Below are 26,204 nucleotides of genomic sequence, written 5' to 3'. Positions count from 1 at the left end.
GAGACTAAAGGATGATCTATACAGGCATGATGCCTGGGTATCCGATCCTGAACGGGCATGCAGCCTATGTGTTGCTGATCCTGCTCGAGCTAACTGGATGCTATCTCAAGATCAAGATCCTGATATGGTAAGTGGCGACAGTATCATGTTATATATACCCCCACAATCTCCAGCACTATCACCAATCTACTTTCACAAAGTATTATTAGAGCACTAAAATACTGTTGTCTGTTCCAGCTGAAGGCAACTTAAGCGGCATGGCTGATCCATGACAACATATGAAGATACGTATAGGCTAGGTACCTAATGATGCCGCATTCATCTCTGTTTGCAGGTTGCAGGCCAATCTTGACGATCTCTAAAATATTGTATACAAAAGAGATCTATCCTGGGGTGTTTGTTGGGGCAGAAAAGAGCAGCATCAAAGATTCAAAGTATGATCATCCCGACGATCACTAGCAAGCTATCTGCGCTTTCACAAACTATCAGGGTACTTAAAGTGGCAGTAGGCCTGCCGTTCTAGCTAGCGCTGCTGCCTCTTTTTCAGCTTAAAAACAATCCTGAGGACAACCAAACCAGTCTTCAGAGGCTTACTGGCAGCTAGGAGTAGAGACACAATCAGCCAATGGCACGGCAAACTGTCCACTATCCAAACACATTTGCACAACACTGGCATGCAAATATCAGTAAGCAAATCCAGGCTACGTTCAGAGGCCATGAGCCTACTGAAGAACCTAGAACAGTTTAAACAAAAACCATGCCCAGTGACACCTTTTGTGAATTCAAAACGCCACACTGTTTACTACTTAATATCGGCCTCGGTGTTCGTGTGCGTGGTTCGCTCGGGCGAGTGGAGCTCACATGAGCCGCCAATAAACTAGGTCATCAGCTCTCGGCCCCAAAAAGCCATGGCAGGGCCGCGAGCTTAAACAAAAGGCGCGAGCTCCAGAAACAATAGATTCTTCTCATGGGATGCGTCCCTCTCTCGAAGGCCGAGGCCGGGGGAGGGGGACAGGATGGAGGTATTAAAACTCGGAACCCTGCATCGCCTAGAGCCAAATCTCCTGTGTCTTTGACTTGCGAGCTGTGCTCCCAACTGTCTTTGACGAGCCGTGCCTCTATATATCCCACACAGTCGTCACACACGCTTGCACAAGCGAGGAGGTAGGTGAGACCGTGAGAACGAGCACCGGTGAGAAGCAGCCAGGAGAGCATGGCGTTGCTTGGGGTAGTGAGGCTGGTGGCTTTGGTGTTCTTGGCAGTCTTCAGTGCATCACTTCATCAACAAGTAGGCGTTGGTGAGTCATCTAGCAGTTAGTATATTGCTCTTGTTTATCTTTACTGAATTACTACGACCGGTTTCTTTGTTCATCATTCTTTACTGCTGGAAACTCTTTGGTCTGAATGTCCACTATTTAGAGATGACTGAGCGAGTTCTGAAAATGTTTGCTTGGTTTGATTGAAGGTGCTATTAGGTTGCACGACAGAAGGCAGCACGCCCAGCAGTGGGCGGAGGAGAGGAATCGGCTGAGGTCGTACATGACCATGGATTACCAACCATGGCACCGGCGCGTGCCGAAGCACAACTGATTCCTGGTAGGACCAGGTAGCATCATCAGGAAGCCTGATGGCCGATGCTTTCAGCTCGCTGTCCATTCTTCAGGCTTCAGCAATCAGCAGCATCCATCGAAGCATGAATTGAAGACAGGAGAAACCTGGCTTTTTTTATGATCTCAGCTCACTGTCCATTCTTCAGGCTCCAGCAGCATCAGCAGCAACTGCTGAAGCGTGATGACTGACGGGAGAAGCAGATAGCTGGCGTGATTCTTTTCCTTGCAGTTGTATGTGTACCTACGCGTCCAGCGTGCAGCTCTGTGCACGCAAATTTTGCCCCCCTGACCAAAGGTTATTGCTAGAAATATATATACCCAGTTATAGTACTAGTACTAGTAATTAGTGTTACATCTTTGTAATAAGTTTAAGGTCTTGTAGTTTGGGTTGGTAAAGTAGCTGCTTCTTCTGTAAGTGAAAAGGAGCTAGACTGAAATGTTCAGACCTGGAAATGGCTTATGTACTGAACATGTCGACTATAACGGAATAAGGAAACTGAAGGAGCATTTGCTTACATTGTTCCTCTGGCAGTTCAATCAGCTATTTTTTCTTTTTCTGACGAAGTTCAATTGTTTCACCAGGTTACGCTTCTCTCTCTTTTTTCTTGCGCTAGACTCTTTCGACTAGCATTATCGTTGACCGTACGTTGATATGCGGCGTCCTGCGTCCTTGCAAGTGACGGCGTAGTTCGTGAGCAAAGACAGATGTGGTTGTTGCTTTGTCTAAATATTCAGAATACTACTGGCTCCAGGCTCCATTCAGGTTTCTCTTCAGAAGACGCATTCAGAGAGGAGAAATGAGCTGGCACGAAACCAGCGGCTTTGCAGTTCAAACTTTTCTCTTGGTTTCAATCATCATCGTCTGTTTGCTGATCTAACAAAAAAAATCATCATCAATGGAGACTGCGGCCAAGCTCAGCCCGTATTTTCATGAGGCGCTCTCCGTCTCGGCCGCTAGAGGCCATGGCCAAACTTCTGTTTTACTGTTGGAACAAGGCGCGCTTAGCTCCAGCTTCTAGTTCCAGTGCACTCCTTACAAGTTACAGCGTGCTACCGCCATAGCACACTTCAGTTATTCGGCATAATAAAAGGAAATGGAAAACGAGTAACTCAGGGCTATTTCAGCTTAAATCCAGCGTCTGCATCACCGACGCATACGGCCGTAACAGTAAGGTTTTGCTAACCAGGAAAGCACTCGAGAGCAGAGTCTGAAGCTGGGTGCATGGAATTGGTGATCGCCCATCGGTGACCTGCGAGGGGGAGAGGACATTCCTCAAAGGAGCGGGGAACGCGTGCCTAGCGCTCCTGCTTTTGCTGAATGCGCCGCGAAATCACCGGGCGTCCTTGTTAGTTTGTTACCGCCGCTCCTGTTCATATCGGCGGCGGCTCCGGCCCGGCCTCGCTTTGCGTTGCGGTTCGCCGGCCGTACCACCGGCCCAAAAGGAGGTTTGCTCCTGCCGCCGATCGATACTTGAAAAGAAAAGCAGGCAGCGATCACATGGAGATCGCCTGGGGCGCCGCGGAAAGAGAACAGAACAGAGCCGGCCCTCTCCCTCCCGGCAGAAGGGTGACTAGGCTTTTGAGCCTTGACCGACCACCGGTTCGTGTCGTCGTCGACATACGGCGGTACGGCCATACGGGGTGTGCTGCCGTGTGGTCGGCCCGGCTCCTGCACGGTTGCACCATCCACAGCCGCAGCGTGTACGGTCGTCTCGCGCCGGCGAAGTGCACCGGCCATCGGCGCGACGGTGCAGAGCGTCTTCGCCGGGCGGGCGTGGCGCTCCGCCAGGCCAGGGGGCCAAATGCGTTTTGGCTGTCGTGGCGATAGGCCTGTGAACGGGAAAGCGGGGAAAGGTGCCAGCCAGGCAAATCAGCAAATGATCGGTCGCACTGAGAAAGAGACAGACAGATGGCTGTCGTGCGCCTGGACTTTGGGGGGAGAGACCCATCGCGTGCGCGCTTTGGAGCCGCAATCCGGGCGCGCGTACGAAGAGATGTCACCGCCAAGCCGATCCCGCCGGTGGATCGACCACCGGACCGAGGCACCGCGCGCTCCACCGAACGCGACCGTGCGTCCGTGCTCGGAGGACGAGGGCGCAGGCAGGCAAGTGAGGGCTCCGAGGGCCGCCACGAGGGGCCGTACAGCGCGGCTGTTAAAGAACCGCGGCCGAGACGACGTCGGGCGCCGGGGCCGACCTGCAGGCAGAGAGACGAAATGTGCACCGGTCCGGACGCTGGCGGTGGTGGCGGCCTGGCCGAGGCCGGGACGTGTGCCCTGCTTGTGGCCGGGCGTGGCGGTGGAGACCGAGGCCGCGCACGGGCGCGCCGCTTTGAGATCGGGGCCGGACGCGGACGGGGCACCCTCGACACGAGGCCTGGCGCGCCGACGGCCGCCTCCCGCTCCTCCTCCTCGTCCCAAGAGATGCCTCTCTGCCCGCTTTCCTCGTTCATACACGTTCAGTGCTGCCCTGGTGGTGCGTGGCGAGACTGCGGGCTGCGCAAGAGCCATTTTCGTCTTGCTTGCAGGCCAGGCTTCCAGGTAAATGGGCGCTCGCTAGATGGAGGGGACAGAATGATGCGGCCCGTTTACCTGCTCCGGGCATGAACATTTGTTGGGTCATGAACGATGGGCCCGATTTGAACGCCAACATAGGCCTCCGGCCCTCTGGAGCCCATACAAGCTACATTCTAGCCCATCCGGGGATCCCTCTCTTCTTCCCTCCCCCCACAGTGACACCCAGAAACGCAGGAATGGTTCGCAAAGTCAACATTGCTTTTGCGATGAAAACGTCGTTACGTTGCGGAGAACAGTTAGCGGAACGTACAAAGTTATCAAAGAACATATATAAATTGCTTACGAATTTCCAAGTTGAGTGCATATGATATATATACAATTGCTATAACTCCTGATCTCTTCTAAAAAAAATAAACACCAAGCCTATCCTCTCTACATTTTCATCCCGACCGGCTCAAGGCAGCGTCACATTGGGCATCGCAACTTGCCGTCGCCCAACGGCCAAAAATTTGCACGAGGATTTCGGGCTCACGGCCAAGTCTTGCACGCCAGATGGAAGATTGCGCTCCGCGCGCTGGATCTTCATCTCAATTTCGCCCATTTGCTGCTGCTGAGGTACCTCGCCCACGACACGGCCACCACCTCCGGCACCCGCCTGCCGACGGCCAGCCGGGCCATCGCCCTGGCCGTCGTCACCTTCTTCACCAGCAGCCGCCATGTCTTGTCCGCCTTCTCCTCCCGCATCCTCGCCGCGAAATGGCTGCAAACCAGGTAAACAGACCGCGTCAGGAAAGGAACCTCTGCGTCGCCCCGATTCAGAGAAAAATCTAGCTGCAAGTGTCTGCTGTGCTACGCATCATGCATCGATCAGATATTTTGAAAGAGATCTTCAGAGGAGGCGGTGCCATGCCGTTCGCGTCACTGTCGCGGGAATGATTGAGAAGCTAGGCCCGTACGAGGGGGACGAAATCCTATTCGCCAACCGGTTTATTGGCTGGCCCTCGAGCGGCGTTGTACGATCGCCGAACTGTTTTGTTGGAGCACAGATATTTCCGAAACTCCGATCGGGCTGCCGGGCCGGGGAGAGATCAATCGATTCACCGTTCTATTACCGCCGTAAAAATGCCGGCCGCGCACCTCTCTCACCTGCAGAGCGGGACGCGGCAGGGCTGGTCCTGCTCCGTCCGGTCGCAGACCGAGGCGTGGAGGCGGAACAGCTGCAGAAGGCGCTTGCACCGCGCGCACCCGCCCGGCGCGGCCTTGCGCGCGCAGGCGGCGAAGTGCCGCATCAGCAGCCGCAGGCCCAGCTCGCACGTTGCGCCGCCGCCGCCGCCGCCTTTCCTCGCGCACGGCTCGCCGCCCGCGGAGCACGCGTCGTCGTCATCGGCGGCGGCGAAGATGCGGTCGAGCGAGTCCATGGCCTCGGCGAGCTGGCGGTAAGCCTCCCGCGAGGCCCGGCCCCGCGCCCACCGCTCCCGGCGCCGGCCCGCGTCCTCCAGCAGCTGCAGGAGCTCCTGCTCCAGCGTCGGGTCGTGGCGCCGCGCGAAGCGCCACCCGTCGGACGCCTCGACGGCGGCGCGGTCCCTGGCGGCCAGGCGCGCGCACGCGGCCCGCAGCCGCGGCGCGTCGCAGAGCCCCGCCAGCTTGAGCATGTCCACGGCGTCGCCCGGGGCGAGGCGCGCCGACACGGATGCCTCCGCGGCGCGCTTGAGCCACCCGACGCGGTACGCGTGCGCCAGCGCCAGCAGCTGCGGCCCGTGCGCGGCCACCACGGCCTCCTCCGCCCGGGCGGCGTAGAGGAGGTGGAGGAACGCGAGGACGGCGTCGGAGGGCGCGCCGAGGATGCGGACGGTGCAGGCGCCGCCGCCCCGCCCGCCGCGCCGCGCTACGTCGATCATCCTCTCCAGCACCGGCGACGCCGAGGCCTTCAGGAAAAAAAAAGCCGCAGCCGAAACGATCAGCGACGACGCAGGGGCGAGCGAACGGAATCAACCGATCGGGGGAAGATAAGCAGGCGGCTTACGAGGACGTAGGAGTGCGCGGCGATGGTCTGGCCGTCCGAGGTGACGATCCGCACGTCGGCCGCCGACGCCCGGAGCGCGTCGAGGTCCGCGTACAGCGCCGCCATGGATCGTTCTCTCTGTGATCGATGGAGGCCGCAACGGCGAGGCCTCGAACTCGAAGCTTGACAGGCTGGCGGGCGCGATCTTAGTAACGAACCGGCGCGAGAATGGATTGTTCGTGGACCTGGAACGCAACGAGAGATGGAGCGGCGGCTCAAGCTCAGCGACAGCTATATAGGAGGAGGAAGCGGGCGGCCGCGGGAGGCGGACACCTCTGCTGCAGAGGAGACAGCTAGCTACACGCGGGGTGGCAGCGCAGCGAGGGAGGGAGGCGAATTCGATCGGGCACAACACAACGGCTCGGCGTTGGGCTCCGCGTCGGTGGCTGCCGGGACTCGGATCCGAGTCAGCGGGCCGATCGCGGCGCGGGCCCGCCGGCAGGGGCCGGGCGCCACGTCAGCGCGAGCGCTGGCCGCTAGTTTCGGCGGGGGAGATCTGGTTGGTTCTTCTCGGTGGGATGGGGGGAGCTGCTGCTGACTCGGCGGCACGCGCTAATTAGTCAGCAGATCACCGGCTGCGCTGGACGCTTATCCGGATCGGGTATGCAGTATATTAGTCGTATTTAATCTCATCAGTTCTTCTTTAACACACGTTTTAGTTTGGCGTCCATTTCTAGAGTGTTTTCGAAACTATTTTGATCATCGCGTGGACCGTCCCGGATGCATGGGCCCGAGTTTCCTCTACAAGTTTACGAGCAAGGGCTATGCTTCGCATTTTTACTAGCTCCTCCGCGCAGCAAGTCAGGAGCAAGCTACGACACGCGGCCATGGCCCCTTCCATCCGCCGCCCTCACTCTGAGATTTTTACAGTTTACAGCGGCAGCACGGAGAATAAGCTTATATTGGCTCGCCCAAAGTCCAAACGCGCGCGCCGCCGCGGATACGCGAGGTGGGATATCAGTTTCGGCTTCCTCGGCTCGCACCGGCGGGGGCGGGGCCCGGGCGACGATTGGAGCGGCCTCCTCGTTGGCCGGGAAAACCGACGGCTCAGGCGCGCTCGCGCGGCTCAGCGTCCCGTGCACGTCGCCGTCGGAGCAACTGGTATACGACGATAGATATTGATAAGGGAGCGGACAAAATAAAAAGTTGCGTCCTTCTCACCGGCTTCTGCGGTGATATTTTGCTCTCTTCTGGAGCCAGCCAAAACGGACGGACTCGGACTCTTGCCGGAGCAAGATCCGGCGAGCCGCGACGCCCCTCGGCCGCTCGTTCCCGATCGCCACCGGCCCTGGCCCGCCATCCGTGCACCCTGAGGGTGACCCCTGCCTGAAAGGTGATCCGAAACGGACACAGTTGCTCGGCTGTCAAGGAACGTCGCATTCAGAGTACATGCACGCATGTCCTGATAGAGTCAGTCAGTCAGTAGTAGCTCGCGCACGCTGAGGCCAATGCAATTTGCTCTGCTCATTTTTCTCCGGCACAAAGGAAGCCGCGACGAGGAAGGGGAGGCCGTCGCCTGCCCACGTGAATCGCGGAGAATTTCACAATCCTCCGAAGCTGGAGCCTGCTCGTGAGTCGTGACAGGGCAGGCGGTGGCTTCACTGATTTTGTGCTCGGCGGCGTCTCGTGGAACCGCATCGCACTCGATTCGGCGAGTGGTGGCTGCTTGCTTGTGTTTCCACGCCCCGCAGAGACGCTGTGCGGGTGGTCCGATCCCAGCCCGTTTTGGTGACTAGGCCAAGGCCAGACAGAAATCTCTGTTGCCCTCTGCAGGCCCACAAGTATCCCAAGAGTAGATGGGCTATGATCGGGGTGCCCCCAGCCCGGGGAAAGAAAAAGGACAGCAATCTCTGTTGTCCTCTGCTGACACGGTTCGGAATGGCACGTCTTTTTATTTTTCATTTCAGAAAGGATTTGAGCGGTCGTTTTCCTTCCCCCCTCTGTCATCTTTTGTCTTCACGCTTCCATCGATGTCCTGTCTTTTTCTTGATTCTTCCACTGCGTTTCCTCGTGTTTATCTAGAGTCGACCTGATATTTTGCAGTCAACAGTGAAAATTGTAGACAAAATAAACCCAGATGCCGTGGTGCAAATTTAATCACATCTCCACCCCCGAGATCAACTGATTTTCTCGGAGAACAAGTGGCCGAACGTCACCAAACTGTAGCAACCTCATAGAGGGCGGAAAAAGACCCTGCACAACTTGGTCGTGACGAAGGTGTGGGATCAGTCACTAAGGTTCAACAGAGTCTCGGAGAAAAATGCGAACGAAGGCGACGGAATACCAGCAGAAGCGCCTATAAGACCGAGCAATCAGCGCCGCCCGATCAATCACAGCCGGCCCTCAGAGAAAAACAGGCTGCAATCTTCGTCCAAGCTTCTCGCAAGGCCGGCCGGCCACCAGCATCGTAGCCATGTCGAGCTCCGCCACCGACGGCGCCGCGAACCCGGCCCTGGAGCCGGACGCGGACGCGCCGGCGGGGGGAGGCCTGGCGCTGGCGCAGTTCGCGGCGGGTTGCTTCTGGAGCGTGGAGCTGACGTACCAGCGGCTCCCCGGCGTGGCGCGCACGGAGGTGGGCTACTCGCAGGGCCACCTCCACGCGCCCACGTACGAGCTCGTCTGCGCCCACGGCACGGGCCACGCCGAGGTGGTGCGCCTGCACTATGACCCCGCAGCGTGCCCCTACGCCGCGCTCCTCGACGCGTTCTGGGCCAAGATCGACCCCACCACGCTCAACAGGCAGGTTTGTACGCACGCACACCAAGTCCAGTTTTTACCGCACCGGGTATGGACGACGTACACCTTGATTGATCATCATCGTCGATGCGTACGTCGTATGCGGCGGCAGGGCAAGGACGTCGGGACGCAGTACCGGACGGGGATCTACTACTACACGGCGGAGCAGGAGAGGCTGGCGCGGGAGTCGCTGGCGGAGCAGCGGAACAAGTGGGAGGGCGAGATCGTCACCGAGATCCTGCCGGCGAAGCGGTTCTACCCCGCCGAGGAGTACCACCAGCGCTACCTCGAGAAGGGCGGCCAGTCCGCCGCCAAGGGCTGCACCGACCCCATGCGCTGCTACGGCTGACGCCGCGCGCCGCCCGCCGCCCGCCGGTGGCCGTCCGTCCGACCGACGACTCCGCTAGCTAGTTGGGTGAAGCCGATTATCCGCCGTCCGTGTATGCATGTCAGGGTAAAATAATAAGGAAGATACCGTGCTGTGTTCTATGTGCTACTTGGGAATAAACGCAACCTGGCAACCCCAACACTGTAAGAAGAAGAAACGAACTCCAAATACCAGCCAGAACACCAGTGCGTGTTTGATTCGACCACCACCCACCCCTGACGATTACGAGTTGAAGTGTTGCACGGCTGCATCCAGCAGGAGATCTAGTGCAATAGTGTCTATAACAAGTTGCAGCAAGAGACCTCGCCAGCCGCCGCCGCCGTTCGATCAAACGATGCACCTCCCCACGCACATAGTCCGAGCCGGCGAGTTGTCTCGATAGGGCAAAACGGTTTAATCATGCAGCCGCAGGTCGCCGCCGGCCGGCGGCTGATCTCCCCGAGGACGTCCACGCGGAGATCCTCGTCCGCCTGCCGGCCGAGTCCGTCCTCCGCTTCCGCTCCGTCTGCAAGGCGTGGCACCGCATCACCAGCGACCCGCGCTTCCTCACCGCCCACGCGCGCCGCCGGCCGGCCCAAGTCGTCCTGTACAGGTATCTTGAGTCCACCGGGTGCAAGAACCGCCCGCTTGGCTACGCCGTGGACATCGCGCTGGACGTGCTCCCCGTCTCCGGCGAGGAGGAGGCGGGGCGGCGGCGGCGTCTTATCGGCTACCCCAGGTTCGTGACCACCACGGACCCCCCCGAGCGGTGGCGCGTCGACATGCCGGTGCACTGCCTCCTGCTCGACACGTGCGACGGCGTCTCCTCTGCAACCCCATCACAAGGCAGTGGGCCGAGCTCCCGCGGCTCCCCGAGCAGACCTACGGCGCCGCCGCCGGCGTCAGAGTTAGAGAGTACGGCTTCTACTTCCACCGGCCGTCCCGCGAGTTCCGGCTCTTGTGCGGTGCGTTCGCCGGCGGCCAGACGGCGTGGTGCGTCCTCTCCACCGGCGCCGCCGAGCCCCGGCAACACGGCGCGGACGACCAGCTGGTGGTCAACCAAGGCCACCTGCGCGGCGCCACGGCGATGGCACCCCTGGCCCTCCACGACCGCCTGCACTGGCCGCCCCGCGGGTCCGCGACGCGTTCGGGCAGGAGGCGACGGAGATGGTGGCTTTCGACACGCTGTCGGAGAAGTTCCACGTGATGGCGGGGCCGCCGGCAGCCACCACCGGGGCGCTGCCGCTGATGAAGCTGTAGTTCGCCATGGACGGGCTCCTCGCGGCAGCCGACTTCGGGGAGGAGGGGCACGTCGACCTCTGGTTCCTCGCCGACTATGGCGCCGAGAGGTGGGAGCGCCGCCACCGAGTTGCGGCGAGAGTATGGCCGACTAAAACACCCTATGAAATCTCGCTTTCTGCCTTCTTATTATCGATATGATTTGCGTTTAAAGTTGTAAATTTTAAATCAGGGTGATAAAGAGGTAGAGGAATATTATCACGAGCTGATCATTAGTTTAGCATGTTATAGTATATATGAGGATGATCGGAATACTTGTGCTAGATTTTTTTGATGGTTTGCATTGTGATATATAGGATATTTTATTATAAAAAATGGAACGGGTTCAGTTAATTATATCATCTTGCTCTCAAAGAGCAAAGTGAAGTGCAGGGATGACGACAACAACAGACGTTCAGATACAACACTGGAAGATCCTTTCAGCAGCGTTCCGACTTCGCCAAGCCTAAAGCACCTATTGCTAAGCCACTATCGACGCCGTCTGCCGCTACTACTACACCGACTTCCGAGGTGAGTAATGTATCTTCTATGCAGCCCTAACAATAGAAGAAAGTTGTTTCTACCGGTGCTTCATTGAGCCGCTCCACCAACAACGTGTGCCACCGCTACATGGGATATGTTATTAAGGATTATCCGAGCCGTCGTGCATTCATTGCAACGAATGATGAAGAATATGTAAGTGCTAGTGATGTTCAAAATGATTTGGTTCCTGCTGCTATTGATCCTATGACTGCTGCTGCGGGTTACAAATCTTTTCTTGTGCAACATATGTCGAGTACACAGCTTGAGCACGACCCGAAGAATGTACAATATCATAATTTGTTCAACATGTTTCTCATTATCAAGGATCGTCGTGTTCGTATAATATAGTGGGAGCTGCAACAACTTGGTTAGTTCGGATTTGGTCAAGAAGCTTGGCTTAACCACACGTTCTCATCCCAAACCTTATCACCTCGAATGCTTTAACAATAGTGGTAAGGCAAAGGTAACTCCATCAGCAACAACACACTTTTTCATTGATTTATATCATGATTATGCTGATTTATACAAGCATGCTCGCTTTTATTAGGTCGTACATGGGAATATGATAACGATGATTTACACCATGGTAGAACTAATACATATATTTTGATGCATAAGGATAAGAAAATTATTTTACTTCCTTTAACACCCGCTGAAATTGTGAAATATGACAAAAAGTTTGCTGAAATTTCTAAGAATGATCATACTTTAGACGCACATGTTGCTACATCCCAAGAGATTAAATTAGGAGGTGCTTTACTTGCTCAGATATCTCTTATGCTGAAAATTATGTTGATGCAACATCATATCATACCATGCTTTGCAAACATATTTCGTTTTCACATGATCCTACTCGTATGTCTAGCAAATTGCGTGCTGCCGTTACCAACCTTGCCAGGAGTTTGATGGTGGGATGGAGTCGAGGACGACTCCAATTCAAGAAAGGGAGGATGACGAGGACACCACCATGCTGAATAAACCCAAAATTTGATCTTTGAGGAGTTACAAGTCGTCACCAACTTGGTCTTCACATCCGGTTCGGACTCAGCCGACCACCCTAAACAGAAACGCTGATATCTCCTCCATACGACGTCGAAACGAGGTATTCTTTAATGCGTTGGAAAGAAGATGATGAAAGCTTTTTTTGGTTCTAGTCCGAGATCTTGAAAATTTATGGATCATTCCGTGTGACCACGACAAAGTGCTGCGTCACCTATTTTGGGCTAAGTCGGTCTTATATCGTGTCGGACCTTAAGCCCAGGTTGAGGACGCCCTCACCTGGTCGCCATCAACCCTAGGACGTCCCCCCTTCGGTATAAACTCAGTAGCAGTCACCACATTAGAGTTTGGATTTTGTTTATGTCGGTACATACGGACAGGGGTACCTCCTGCTAGGGTTTCTAGGCCCTTAGCGTCTCACCATACGTAATCTTCACCTCGTCTTCTGGGTGACGTGGCATACGCCCCGGGCCTGACAGCTGGGACCATGGTCTCTGGACCTTCCCCGTGCTCTTAGAGGTCCGGAGCCTCCACGTGCCCAATGAGATAGGAGAATTCTCGGGTAGCTCCCGCGGACCCGGACTCCCCAGGGAGGTCCGGGGCCGCCACGTGTGATGGCCGGACCATCACAGGTCTGACCGCTCCAACCGGCCTCGGGGGCCTGGATTCCCCTTCCTCCGGGAAGGGGTCCGGTGCCACCACGTGCCGCCCCCACGGTGGGAGCGGGGCTAGCCCTGCCACGTGCCCGTGGCCGGAGGCCCTTCGTGGGTCTTCAGCCCACCTAATAGCATTTAATGTGGTAGCTGCGCCGGGCGCGCCCAAGTCAAAAAGCGTGGCCTGCCACTGACACACGGGGCAGGTAGGCTGACACCACGGTAAGCCCGCCTGTTTCCAAAGCGGCGCGTCGTGTCAACGTATACTGTACGCAGGCGGCGTACGGTCCCGCCACAGCGCTGCGCGCGGCATGATGATGGCCTGTAAGAGGTGAGCCAAGGCGTGCGCTGCTACAGTGCGCGCGGAGGCAACGGCGCGGCGGGTCAGCGCTGCTCCTTCGCCTGACAGGTTCTCACTGAACAGTGGTGGCACGGCTCCACTGTTGAGTAACACTGACAGCAGCACTGTGCCTGCAAGGCAGCACACGACCGTATCCAGGCTGTGGATACGCATATTATCTTCCCAACCGTGAAGACTACAGCAAGGGGCTGGAGATGGAGATCTCCATGTCATATAGAGCGGGCTCCTGTTGGCCGGGCCCATCTGTCGGGGCCCTGCACAGTGTAAGCACTCCCCATGGACTATAAAAGGGAGAGTGTACTCGTTAGAAGACAAGGTTCATACACACGAACACGAGTCCAGCCTAAGTTCCATCCAACTTTACACAGTCAATACACCACCAAAGTGGACGTAGGGTATTACGCTCCGGCGGCCCGAACCACTCTAAATCCCTATGTTCTTCCTGTGTTCATCTCTCCACCGATCAAGCGCTCCTAAATCTCTTCCAAATCCATCCTTAACTAGGATTAGGCGGTGCATTCCGCCACCCGGCTGAAGATTTCCTAAGACATTTGGCGCGCCAGGTAGGGGTCTTAGGTTTGGTTTGCGCTCGGTCGACCTTCACGACCACAATGGTGCAGGAAGATGGTCACCACGACCTCCAGTTGGACGAGAAAGTGGCGTCCACGATGCCACATGTTTCCCGTCGTCCAACATCCAGGGCGGCGTGGGTAGCACCGCAACACGCTGCAGCGCGGGCCTCTGTGGCCCAATCGGTGCCCGCACCGAATGGGCCGCTCATGGCAGTCAGGGAGTTGCTTCGCAACCCCCTGGTGAGGCGGCCTCGCCCACGCCCAGAGGCAATGGCGTGACGACGTCGACCGCCTCCTCAACCTGGCGCAGGCTTCCCCATGTTCAGCGGGGGTCTGCCTCCAGGCGACGCCGTCGTCAGGGCGGCGCATCCGGTTCTGTGCACTCATCGTCAGTGAGGAGTGCACGGACCGAAGACCTCCGGGCGAAGCTCAACCGCAGACGTGCGGGAGAGGACGCCCGTCTCTCCATCAAGCGGGCGCGTGGTCGCTAGCTCAGTATCGAGGGTCGCGACCTTGATGCTGAATTCGCTGCGGTGGTTCCAGCCTCGCAGGGACCTATCCAGGCACCGGTGTTCCGGGTGGGCTGCGCCGCGCTCGCAGATCACCTTCGCGCAGTCGCCTGGCCGTCCAAGTTTCGGCCACACCTGCCGAAAAAGTATGATGGGTCCTCTAACCCGTCAGAATTGCCGCAGGTCTACATCACCGCCATCACGGCGGCTGGAGGTAACGACGCCGTCATGGCAAGTTACTTTCATGTAGCTTTGACCGGGCCAGCCCGGACCTGGCTCATGAACCTTACTCCGAGATCCATCTGATCCTAGAGGGAGCTGTGCACACAGTTCACGGCAAATTTTGCCAGTGCGTATCAGCAGCACGGTGTGAAGGCCCACCTCCACGCTGTGAGGCAGCAACCCGGAGAAACCCTCCGGGCCTTTATCTCCCGATTCACCAAGGTACGTGGAACAATTCCGCGTATCTCCGATGCGTCTATTATCACGGCTTTCCTCCAGGGGTCCGTGATGAGAAGATGCTGGAGAAGCTGGCGACCCACCAGGTGGATACTGTCACCACCTTGTTCGCCTTGGCGGACAAATGCGCCAGGGCAGCAGAAGGCCGTGCATGGCACTCTGCAACCCAGGCACGACCCGCTCAGACAAGTGGGCCCAGTGTCGCTGCCTCTAGCAGCGGCAAGAAGAAGAATAAGAACAGCCGTGGCTTCGATAAGTCACGGATCGGGGGTCCAGCCGTTGCTGCAGCAACGACCGGAGGCCAGAACCCCCGCGGCAAGTGCCCACGGCAACAGCGCACCGGCCCCGGGTCGTGCCCTGTTCACCCTGGGGCTCGCCACAGTGCCACCGAGTGCCGCGAGATCCAGAAGCTCGCGGAGTGCCTCAGCAAGAGGCGTGACCAAGCCTCAAGGGAAGGCTCCTCCCCTCCGCGCCGGTCCGGCAAGGAGAAGGCCTCTGACGTCGATGCGGCCGCGGCGGAGAGGGAGTTGGGGTATCAAACCCCCAACAAAGACCTCAAGGGTCTCTTCCACGAGTCCGACTCCGAGTCCGGTGGTGACGAGCGACGCAAGAAGCTGTACGTGATGTATGGCGGCAGTTCGGAGCTCGTCTCCCGGCGGGACGTCAAGACCTTTCGCCGAGAGGCCCTCTCGGTGAAGCCGGCGACGCTGAAGGCGGCGCCCCACCAGCGGTTGAAGAACGTCACCATCTCCTTCGGGCCGTCGGACTGCCCGAAGAACATGGCGGGCGCTGGTGTGCTGCCGCTTGTCACAGCACCCACCATCGCCAACGTCCGCCTCCACCACGTGGTGATCGATGGAGGCGCAGGCCTCAGCGTAATCAGCTATGCAGTGTTCAAACACCTGCAGATCCCGGAGTCCAAGCTGACTCCTTCGCGCCCATTCTCCGGAGTGGGCCCGGACCCAATGTATCCAGTGGGGACCATCACCCTACCAGTTACATTTGGGATGGAGGACAACCTCCGTACCGAGAACGTGCAGTTCGAGGTTGCGGAGGTTAACCTCCCCATCAACGCCATCATTGGCAGACCGGCACTGTACCGGTTCTTGGCCGTTGCCCATTACGGGTACCTGGTCCTAAAGATGCCTTCTCCGGCAGGCGTCGTCACCGTCCAGAGCGACCGGGCCGCTGCCGTCGTGGCGGTCGAAAAGCTCCATGCACTAGCAACAGGGCTTGCCTGCAGCTGGCGCCCAGGGGTCTGACCCCTCCACCTCGCGTGCCAAGGCTCTGGCCAAGGCACCCAAGGTCCATCCGTCCAACACGGACGATGTACCCGTGAAGACCGTCCAAGTCGGAGCGGAGACCTCCCAGACCACCCGCATCGGTGGGAATCTAGGAGAGAAATAGGAAAGCGCGCTCATCGCCTTCCTCCGGGCAAATGTTGACGTGTTCGGCTGGGAACCGTCACATATGTCCGGGATCCTTAGGGAGGTGATTGAGCATCATCTGAAGATCCACCCTGACGCCAGGCCGGTCCGGCAGAAGCCACGCAAGCAGTCCATCGAGCGGCAAAGCTTCATCCGTGAAGAGGTCCGCAAGCTGCTACAGGCTGGCTTCATTGAGAATGTCTATCACCCAGTGTGGTTGGCCAATCCAGTCGTGGTCCCGAAGGCAAATGGGAAGCTTCGGATGTGCATCGACTACACCAATCTTAATAAGGCATATACAAAAGATTCTTATCCACTTCCACGTATAGACCAAATTGTAGACTCCATCTCCGGGTGTGATTTGCTGTCCTTCATAGATGCCTATTCTGATTTTCACCAAATCAAAATGATAAGGATGATAGGAAGCATATAGCTTTTGTAACAGTGGATGGTCTTTATTGTTATATAGTAATGCCTTATGGATTGCTTAATGCTCTACCCACATTTGCTCGTGCAATGAACATCACTTTAGGTGATTTGGTTAGAGAAATAGTTGAGGTGTATGTTGATGACATCGTTGTCAAAACTAGAGAATTAAATTCCCTCCTAGAAAATTTAGCTCAAGTCTTCGACAAGCTACGTGCGACCTCCACCAAGCTTAACCCCGAGAAATGCGTCTTTAGCGTGTCGGTGGGAAAGCTCCTTGGTTTCCTGGTCTCTCGTCGGGGGATCGACGCCAACCCGGATAAGGTCCGGGCGATCGAGGCAATGAGACCCCCTGCGCGCCTCAAGGATGTACAGAGGTTAACGGGGTCCCTTGTAGCCCTCAGCCGCTTCATCTCGAGGCTGGCGGAGAGGGCACTTCCCTTCTCCAAGCTGATGAGGGGGTCCGGTCCATTCTCATGGACTGAAGAGGCAGAACGTGCCTTCCAAGAGATGAAGCAATACCTCACCTCCTTGCCGGTCCTGGTTGCACCGGACACTGGTGAGACACTGTTTCTTTATCTTGCAGCGACGGCCGAAGTGATCAGCATGATGCTGGTCACTGAGAGGCCCGAGCATCTCCCGCAGGGGGCCTCCGTGGACCCCCCCTGCAGGAGAAGGAGGTCCGGCCTCCATCACTCCAACAACCTGCTCTACTTCGGAGGGTCCGGTCGGGTCCCGACTCGGGGAGACACCAAGAAACCTGGGGTTCGACGGGTCCCCAGCTCAAGAAGAAGGATCCACTCCGGCTGGCAGAGTCAGAACTGTCCAGAGGCCGGTCTACTACGTTAGTGAGGTCCTTCATGAGGCAAAGGCCAGGTATCCTGAGATGCATAAACTTTTTTATGCCATACTCGTTGCGTCCAGGAAACTCCGCCACTACTTTCAGGCCCACAAGATTGTGGTGGTAACATCCTACCCATTGAGGGTTATCCTCCACAATTCCAACGCCACGGGCAACGTCGCCAAGTGGGCAGCTGAGCTCACTGGATTCCAACTCGACTTTCAGCCGCGCCATGCTGTCAAGAGTCAGGTCCTGGCTGACTTCGTCGTGGAGTGGACACCATCGCCAAGTGTCCCGGGGGGTCCGGACAATGGCTCGGACCCCCCACGTCAAGAAGTCAAGGCTCCGGTGTTCACCGGACCCCACTGGACACTCTTTTTTGACGGGTCCGCCCGCAGCAAGAGGGCTGGGGCTGGCGTGGTCCTCATCGACCCACGTGGCGAGCAGTTGAAGTACATGGTGCATCTCGACTTTGAGGCCACCAACAACATGGCGGAGTATGAGGCCTTGATCTTTGAACTCACGGCGGCTCTATCCCTGGGGGTCCGGGAGCTTCTGGTCAAAGGAGACTCCCAACTCGTAATCAGGCAAGTCCGGGGGAATGTTGCTGTAACAATCCCCAGCTTGCAGCCTACCTCATTCATATGAAGAGGCTGGAGAAGGACTTCGATGTGCTGGAACTGCAACATGTTCCACGCGAAGGCAACTCAGCAGCTGATGCACTCTCCGCGAGCGCATCGACTCAGGCACCCGTGCCTGAGGGCACCTTCCAGAGACGTCTGCTGAAGCCTTCCGCCCAGCCTGCCGACCTGCGCGAAGGGGGTCAAACTAGCACCTCGAAGCTAGCGGTCCCGGCGGCGCTCCATCCGTGGAGCCCGCCAAGGGTCATGTGCTCTCTCGAGGGTCCCGAAGACCTCAGGGAGCCACGCCCAAATTCTCAGAAAGGTCCCGATGCATGGATCTCTAAGGTCCGGGACTACGTGAAAGATAATTTTCTTCCTGAAGACCAAACATCTGCTGAGCGCATAGTCCGGATGGCTAAGTGATACACAGTGGTAGAAGGGGATCTCTACCGCCGTGGCGCCAACAGCATCCTCATGCGGTGCATCACCCAGGAAGAGGGCCGTGACTTGCTCGCGGAGATCCATGGAGACGAGTGCGGAAGTCATTCCTCATCCCGCACGCTGGTCGGTAAAGCCTTCCGGTATGGCTTTTACTGGCCGACAGCGCTCCAGAATGCAGCTGAGCTGGTAAGGTCCCACAAGGCGTGTCAGTTCCATGCAAAGCAGATACACACTCCAGCTCAGGCACTGCAGATGATTCCTCCCTCTTGGTCCTTTGCTGTATGGGGGTTGGATATCTTGGGACCTTTCCCTAGGGCCGTCGGCGAGTACCGGTATCTCTATGTCGCCATAAACAAATTCACCAAGTGGTCGGAAGCAACTCCAGTGGTCAACATCACCAAGGCGTCAGCAACCGCTTTCCCCATTTTAATTGTGTGCCGGTTCGGGATCCCGAGCCGGGTCATCACCGACAATGGAACTTAGTTCACGAGCCAATACTTGCAGGAGTACTGCGAGGATATTGGCATCCAGCTCTGTTTCGCCTCAGTGGCGCATCCCAGGAGCAATGGCCAAGTCGAGCGGGCTAACGCTGAGATCCTCAGAGGACTCAAGATCCGGACCTACTGTGATCTTGAAAAGCATGGCGCAACGTGGATTGACCAGCTTCCGAGCGTACTATGGGGAAACCGGACCACACCCAGCCGGGCAACAGGGGAAACCCCTTTTTTCTTGATCTACGGGGCCGAAGCGTGCCTTCCTCCAGAGATCACCATGGGCTCTCTACGAGTCCAGGCTTTTGATGAGGACTTGCAGGAACTGCAGCGTCGCCAAGACGTGGACCTCGTCGACGAGCACAGATGGCGAGCAGCAGTCCGAAACGCACAGTACAACCAAGCGCTCCGGCGCTACCACCAACGGTTCGTGCGTAGTAGGGAGCTCCGGGTCGGGGACCTAGTCCTAAGACGAATTTTGAACCGAGAGGGCCTGCACAAGCTCTCCCCCAGTTGGGAGGGGGCTTTCAAGGTAACAAAGGTGTGCCGGTCCGGATCTGTTCGCTTGGCTACGGCGGAAGGCATGCAACTACCCAATCCATGGAACATTGAGCACCTCCGTAAGTTCTATACCTAGGACCTAGTTGAGAGGAAATTTTTTCTTTTTAATTGATAGCATCAACGTGTGGACCAGGGCGGTGGAGGTCCGCCCTCGTAAACCCGGCCCCTGGCGTGCATCGCACAACTACTCTGTACCAATTCATTAAGGAAAAATTTATTCTCAGTGTGTCCTTGAAGTCTATGCGATTCTATTTTTCTTTGCTTCTCGTTACGCTAACCCCCCACGTGGTTTTTCGCGTCTGTGTCGTGACCTAGGCCTTTTGTTAAGTTGCTACGCTGCGTCTCTGCCCGGGACCTCTATCTCGCAGGAGAAAAGGAACGGACACCTGGGAATTGGCTTCAGGGAGACGTGCTCGTTCTTTGCTGGGGTCGAGGGTCGTGTAGCCGCTTAGCCTGGTTCTGTACCCTAATCCTACACGACCTGCCCCCCTAGGGCGAGTACCGTTGCACCTCTAACCATAGACCCGGGGGCCGGGACCCCTTTAATCCCCAAACCTAGGCCCCGGCGCTCTGAGCCGCTACGCAACTCAGGAGACCTTCGCTGGCCAGACCGGGATCTCGTGGGGATGTCTAATAAACGTCAATCCTAAGTCATGCGCAGGAACTCGGCTCTATGCCAGCTAGTCCCGACCTACCGCGACTACCTCCCTAGGGGCCACGGGATCTCGGTGTGCTTAAGAACACTTTACAGATCGACAATCAGGAAAACAGATAAGTTTTTCGGAAAAAGTAGAAGCACAAAATACTTAAATGCATTACTGATAATGTACACATCACAAAGTTATCGTACAATAACAAAAGTTATATTACAAAAGAAACAACAAAAAAGATTCTAGCATTATTATTCTGGTGGTCCGGAGGCACCCCCACTCTGTGCAGGTTCGGGGCGGCGTCGGATACGGGCCACAAACATATCAGCCGCCTCCTGGACTCCTTCTTGCGCGGCGGCTGCCGTTGCCCGGAGGGGTCCGACCAGGACGGGAGTCAGTTGGATGGCGGGATCGTGGCTCCGGAAGTTGGTGAGGATGTACTCTACCATCCCCCGAGCAACTGCTCCACCTTCTGTCTCCAGGAGGTCCTGTATGCTGGCCTCCACGTCCCGCAGCCGCTCAGCAGTGGAGTCCAGCACCTGTAGGGCGGCACCAAGTGGAGATGGAGCCTCCGTCACCCGAATGGGGTTAGCTCCGAGTGCTTCTAGCAGAGGGTTCGCCGCACCGACCCATCTTGTGATTTGGCCGATGCTGGCGCTCCGCTCCGCCAGGAGTTCCTCCACCTTGGCCTCCCTCTCCTGGAGGGCCGCCTCGCGCTCCTGGAGCCTCCGGGTCCCGGCTCCCAGCTCCTCCTCCACGGCCTCTTCCCGCTTCTGGAGCTCCTGGAGCCGGGCCACTTCCTCTGCTTCACGGGCGGCAAGCCTTTCTTCTCTCTTTGCTGTGGTTGCCGCCAGTTCTGCAAGAGTAATCTCCTGCGCCGTGGTCGCTGCCACCACCCTCTTGGCCTGGTCGGCCAGCTCCAGGGCAGTCTGCTCCCTGTCTGCTGCCGCCTGCACCTTCAGCTCCACCGCGAGCTCCCGCTCGAGGGCTAGCGCTTCCCGCCCCGTGGCCGCTCTCTCCCATTGGACCGTTGCCGCCTCCCGGTCACGAGCCCGCTGCAGTTGCTCCTCTAGGAGCTCGCGCTCCAGCACGAGCTTGGCGCGCTCATCGGCATAGCGGGCGGTGACGGACTTGGTGCGGTCCCCTATACGGTGCTCCCAGTCGGAGAGCCGGAGACGCTCCGCCTCCAGCTTCTCCCATTCCCGGCGGATGCCAGCTTCCAGCTCCTGCTGAGCCTGCTGGCATTTGGTAAAGAGTCGGGGGAGGGGGATCTCCGCTGTGCTCGGGAGGAGGCGCCTTCCCAGCACCACGTCCGGTTCCTCCTCCTGCGCAGGTGGAGTGGCGGTGCTGAAGACCTCAGCGGCCTCCGGCGCCGCTGTCTCCGGCACCTCCGCTGCCTCCAGCGCTGCAGCCTCCGCCATTGTAGCGGCCCCCTCTTCTGCTGGCTCAGCTGGAAAGGGCCCGGCCTCGACGCCCGGCGCTGCTACCGGTGCCTCGGTCGCCGCAGCGGGTCTCGCGGCCTCCTCCTGGGGGGCGACTTCGGGTCGTGGCGGCGTGACGGCCTCCGACTCCGGACTCTAGGTCCGGAGGCTTCTGGAGCTATCCAGGCGGGGGTCCTGCTGGTGTTGACGCCGCAGATTCTGGCGGACGCGCTTGGTGCATCTGAAGATTGGGGCCTGCCGTATCACCGATATGGTTAAGGCCCAGAAGCTAAGAGGGATAATGAAAAACTCTGAGAAGACTACTTACGCGAAGTCATACCACTCCCATCTGCCCCGAGCGGCTAGGGGGACCTTCTTCCCTGCCGAGGACCCCCCGGACCTCTGGTGATGGTCTCCGGCTGCTGGCGCTTCTGGTGGCGGGGGTGGGGTTTGCGGCCTCGATTCCATCGATGGTGGTGGTGGTGTCGATGGGCGCCGCCTCGCCGTTGGCGGGGGTGGAGTCTGCTGTCTCGAGGAAGGCCGCCGCGCTTCCTCTGGCCTCCCCTCCGGCTGTTGGCACGGAAGCGGAGGTGCTGGAGCTCCGCTCGGCCGCTCCGCTTCCGCCGTTCTCTGGCGCTTGGGGGCCGGCTCCCCGACTAAGGAGCCGTCGCCACGCTGGAGCCTCCGGGACTTGTTCCCTTCGGCTTGGCTGCTCCGCGCGGGCGCCGCCCCCTGGGCATCATCGCTCCTTTGAGCCGGAGCAGCATCTGCATTGTCTTTGTGCCGGTGCTCCGGCATCGGCACCTTCTCCTTCCCTTTCCCGCCGGGGGCCGGACCTCCGGGTCTTGGCTCCCCGGGACCTTCGCTGGTACGCTGCTGGCGATCCGGTGTGGCGCCGGGGATCTAAAGCCCGCGATTGGGGTCGCCTCCCAGTTGCCGGACCGCCAGGCCGCCTTCGTCCAGGGTCGGCATCAACGCCAGGACTGATGACCGCAACGCCTGGTCCTCGCACAGGGCCTTGACCCCGCTCGGGAGGACCAGGGACTCTGGGCTGAACGCCTCACCAGTCATCGCCCGGAGCGCCGCCTCCAGCTCCGCCTTGGTGAATTCGGAGCCGGGCCCCCGTACGATCCTGTTGCAGTCGTTCAGTCCTGTATACATGTAGGCCATCTGGGACCGCTGCTGCAGGGGGCGATCCGCCGCTTCAGTAAGTCGCCCAGCACCATCAAGGATGTCAGGCCGCTCCGCTGGAGATTCTTGACTCGATAAAGGACCGGGTCGAGCTCCTTCGGAATCATCGGCTTGGGCTTCCAGGTGCTCCGGTCACTCTGGGGTCCGTCGGTTGGCAGCTCCAGGCGGTCATGGGGGTCAGCTTCAGCAATGACCCAGGCTTCACGCCAGTCCTCCCACTTGGAGCTGGAGAAGGCGGTGATGTAGGAGTTCGCCATCCCGTGCCGGAGCTGGAAGTAGTAGGCGTCGACTTCGCGCTTGCTCCTCCCGGTCCCGACCAAGGCATAGAAATGCCGGAAGATGGTGGTGCAGAGACGCACCCCCACGAACATCTCCATAGAGTGGGCGAAGACCGCCACGAGAAGGATGGAGTGGGGGGTGAGATGATGAAGTTGGAGGCCGAACTCCTCCAGGAGCAGGAGGAAGGAGGAGGAGATCGGAGGAACCAACCCGCACATGATGTACGAGTTGAAGAGAACGAACTCCCCCGCGGCAAGGTCGCAGAGGGGAATTTTGCCAGCCCTAATCTTCTCGGCTTGTGCTGGCGCGGACCATCCCAGAAGGCGGCGCACCGAGTCCAGCTGGGTCTGACTCTGGAAGCGGCGCGGGAAAAGAAGCGAAGACATGGCAATGGATGTTGAGATCGCTAAGGATGGATCGCAAGGGAGCAGGGAAGAGAAGGAAGCCGAACGCAAGAGAGCTGATCGCAAGGAAGGTTGTGAAGACAAAGGGGTGCTACGGCGTCTGTTGATGGCAAGAGCGAAAAGGTAGCCGTTCACTTTGGCGCCTACCTTTTATGCAAAAGGTTGTTGCCCTCTTGCGCTCTGCGACGACGGAGGAGAAGTCGAACGGTTGCCTGCACCAGGCCCCCTCCTCTCACACCCAATGACCAGTGGGCCCGGGCCCGCCAGTCAAAGACGTGACCGCTGGAGGAAAGGGGGTAAGGCGGAATCCGAACCGCCCGAGCCGTGGGACGGGCTCGAATAAGATAAGAATCTGAACTACCTGACGCGCACGGCGCGGGCGGGGGACGGGCCCCTCGAGAATCCCGATTTGGGGGAAAGGTCATCCATGCCCTTCCCCGGCGGGAACAAGCTGTCCACCCGGCGTAATGCTGGGAACTGACCCCACCTGCGGGTTCATCCTTCACCCGAGGTGGGCCCGGGGGCCTCTATCGGTAAATTCGGACAGGGGTACCTCCTGCTAGGGTGTCCAGGCCCTTAGCGTCTCACCATACGTAATCTCCCCCTCGCCTTATGGGTGACGTGAAATACGGCCCGGGCCTGACAGCTGGGACCATGGTCTCTGGACCTTCCCCGTGCTCTTAGAGGTCCGGGGCCTCCACGTGCCCAGGGAGGCAGAAGAATTCTTGGGTAGCTCCCGCGGACCCGGACTCCCTAGGGAGGCCCGGGGCCGTCACGTGTGATGGCCGGACCATCACAGGTCTGACCGCTCCAACCGGCCTCGGGGGCCCGGATTACCCTTCCTCCGGGAAGGGGTCCGGTGCCACCACGTGCCGCCCCCACGGTGGGAGCGGGCCTGGTCTTGCCACGTGCCCGTGGCCGGAGGCCCTTCATGGGTCTTCAGCCCACCTACCAGCATTTAATGCGGTAGCTGGGCCGGACGCGCTCAAATCAAAAAGCGTGGCCTGCCACTGACACACGGGGCAGGTAGGCTGACACCACGGTAAGCCCGCCTGTTTCCAAGGAGGCGTGTCGTGTCACCGTATACTGTGCGCAGGCGGCGTACAGTCCCGTCACAGCGCTGCGCGCGGCGTGATGATGGCCTGTTACAGGTGAGCCAAGGCGTGCGCTGCTACAGTGCGCGCGGAGGCAACGGCGCGGCGGGTCAGCGCTGCTCCTTCTCCTGACAGGTTCTCACTCAACAGTGGTGGCACGGCTCCACTGTTGAGTAACACTGATAGCAGTCACTGTGCCTGCAAGGCAGCACATGACAGTATCCAGGCTGTGGATACGCACATTATCTTCCCAACCGTGAAGACTACAGCAAGGGGCTGGAGATGGAGATCTCCATATCACATAGAGCAGGCTCCTGTTGGCCGGGCCCACCTGTCGGGGCCCCGCACAGTGTAAGCACTCCCATTGGACTATAAAAGGGAGAGTGTACTCGTTAGAAGACAAGGTTCATACACACGAACACAAGTCCAGCCTAAGTTCCATCCAGACTTACACAGTCAATACAACACCAAAGTGGACGTAGGGTATTACGTTCCGGCGGCCCGAACCACTCTAAATCTCTGTGTTCTTCATATGTTCATCTGTCCACTGATCAAGCACTCCAGAGTCTCCTCCAAACCCATCCTTAACTAGGATTAGGCGGGTGCATTCCGCCATCCGGCTGGAGATTTCCTCCGACAGTTTAGTTATAGTTTTCCATTGAGAAGCGGACATCTTCATTGTAATTGTAACGATGAATCCTTTTGCTGTGTCCCTATTCTTGTCTACACCACTGTGACGATTAGTTCTTTTATGATCAAAGTTTGAACGCCATCTTGTTCTTTGCTTTATATACATCTACAATTTTAGATTACGAGTTTATCTTTTTTACTTGTGTGCTTCGATTCGCTTGCAAGGAAAGCCTTTCTTGGCGAGGTCAATCGAGTTGTGTTTGGTTGATAACCAACGGAGGTATAACGGTTGCAACGATTCGAATATTGATTTCGTATCCGGTCAAAATCTGGAGCAAAGGCCCGGCTATCCAGCTAACCGGAGGCAGTTATGTGATATTCAGAAAAAAGTACTTTTTCCAGGGAATGACCTTCAGCTTCCATACGTAAGAGAAATGAAGACTAAAAGCTCAGATCACCAACGTCGAGACTCCACTAATTGAATTTACCGATACCTATCAAAAGATCGGACAGTGCTACATCAATATCCATTTATATCCTATCCGCGGTCGGCTTAGCGGAGGCGAGGAGCGGAGTGTCCGATTGAAGATGGATACGGAGGTGAATTGGAGCTCAACACAGCTGTAGCGTACACCCATCACCAGATGTAAGCTAAACTCCTTGACCGAAAGTGAGTAAAGAGCAGAAGAAACTGGTGAACGTCAGCCGTTGGATGGGGAACGAACGGCGGGTGGAGAAACTCGGCTGCACGCCGTGGCTGCAACTTTGCGTCCGCGTCCGTATAGTAGCTCCTGCATGTCATAAACGTGCTAAATATATGGAAAGCAACTATTTTGTCTCATATATGAGGTGTGTCACACATGCGCGCGCGGTATCATTTCTTCTCGTACCCTCCTGGATGTACTGTACACGAGGACTGACCGCACATGCAACTGTCGGCAAGGATAGGATCATAGGATCGACAACGCATGCGTACTGGCCCATCCATACGTGCACGGCCACACGTCACGCTGCGATTGGCTGGACGGGCCTTCAAGTACCGCGCGCTGGGCGATGGAATC

The 26,204-nt window shown here is 57.8% G+C and overlaps 3 protein-coding genes across 4 annotated transcripts; 2 read left to right on the top strand and 1 right to left on the bottom strand.

The window, feature by feature from the left end:
• Positions 1–4,439: 4,439 nt before the first annotated feature.
• LOC112900338 (BTB/POZ and TAZ domain-containing protein 1-like) lies at positions 4,440–6,479 on the bottom strand. 2 transcript variants are annotated; one of them, XM_025969155.1, is made up of 3 exons: positions 6,149–6,479; positions 5,272–6,050; positions 4,440–4,885 (listed from the first exon to the last, which is right to left on the bottom strand). In XM_025969155.1, exons 1-3 carry the CDS (start codon positions 6,251–6,253, stop codon positions 4,708–4,710), a joined length of 1,062 nt encoding a protein of 353 aa, XP_025824940.1. In that variant the 5' UTR covers positions 6,254–6,479; the 3' UTR covers positions 4,440–4,707. The 2 variants fall into 2 exon arrangements, with proteins under 2 accessions (XP_025824940.1, XP_025824941.1); XM_025969156.1 differs by having other exon boundaries at positions 4,746–4,885; positions 5,263–6,050.
• A 1,966-nt stretch (positions 6,480–8,445) lies between these two features.
• LOC112900339 (peptide methionine sulfoxide reductase A2-1-like) lies at positions 8,446–9,516 on the top strand. The gene is made up of 2 exons (XM_025969157.1): positions 8,446–8,930; positions 9,036–9,516. Exons 1-2 carry the CDS (start codon positions 8,601–8,603, stop codon positions 9,270–9,272), a joined length of 567 nt encoding a protein of 188 aa, XP_025824942.1. The 5' UTR covers positions 8,446–8,600; the 3' UTR covers positions 9,273–9,516.
• LOC112900747 (translation initiation factor IF-2-like) lies at positions 9,366–25,986 on the top strand. The gene is made up of 4 exons (XM_025969556.1): positions 9,366–9,377; positions 9,668–10,670; positions 10,945–12,213; positions 25,374–25,986. The coding sequence occupies exons 1-3, from the start codon at positions 9,366–9,368 to the stop codon at positions 10,965–10,967; spliced, it is 1,038 nt and encodes a 345-aa protein (XP_025825341.1). The 3' UTR covers positions 10,968–12,213; positions 25,374–25,986.
• The last annotated feature ends 218 nt before the right edge of the window (positions 25,987–26,204 follow it).

This window comes from Panicum hallii, chromosome 7 (genome assembly GCF_002211085.1).
Source record: "Panicum hallii strain FIL2 chromosome 7, PHallii_v3.1, whole genome shotgun sequence".
Taxonomy (NCBI): domain Eukaryota; kingdom Viridiplantae; phylum Streptophyta; class Magnoliopsida; order Poales; family Poaceae; genus Panicum; species Panicum hallii.
This window is presented reverse-complemented; position numbering and strand designations above follow the sequence as displayed.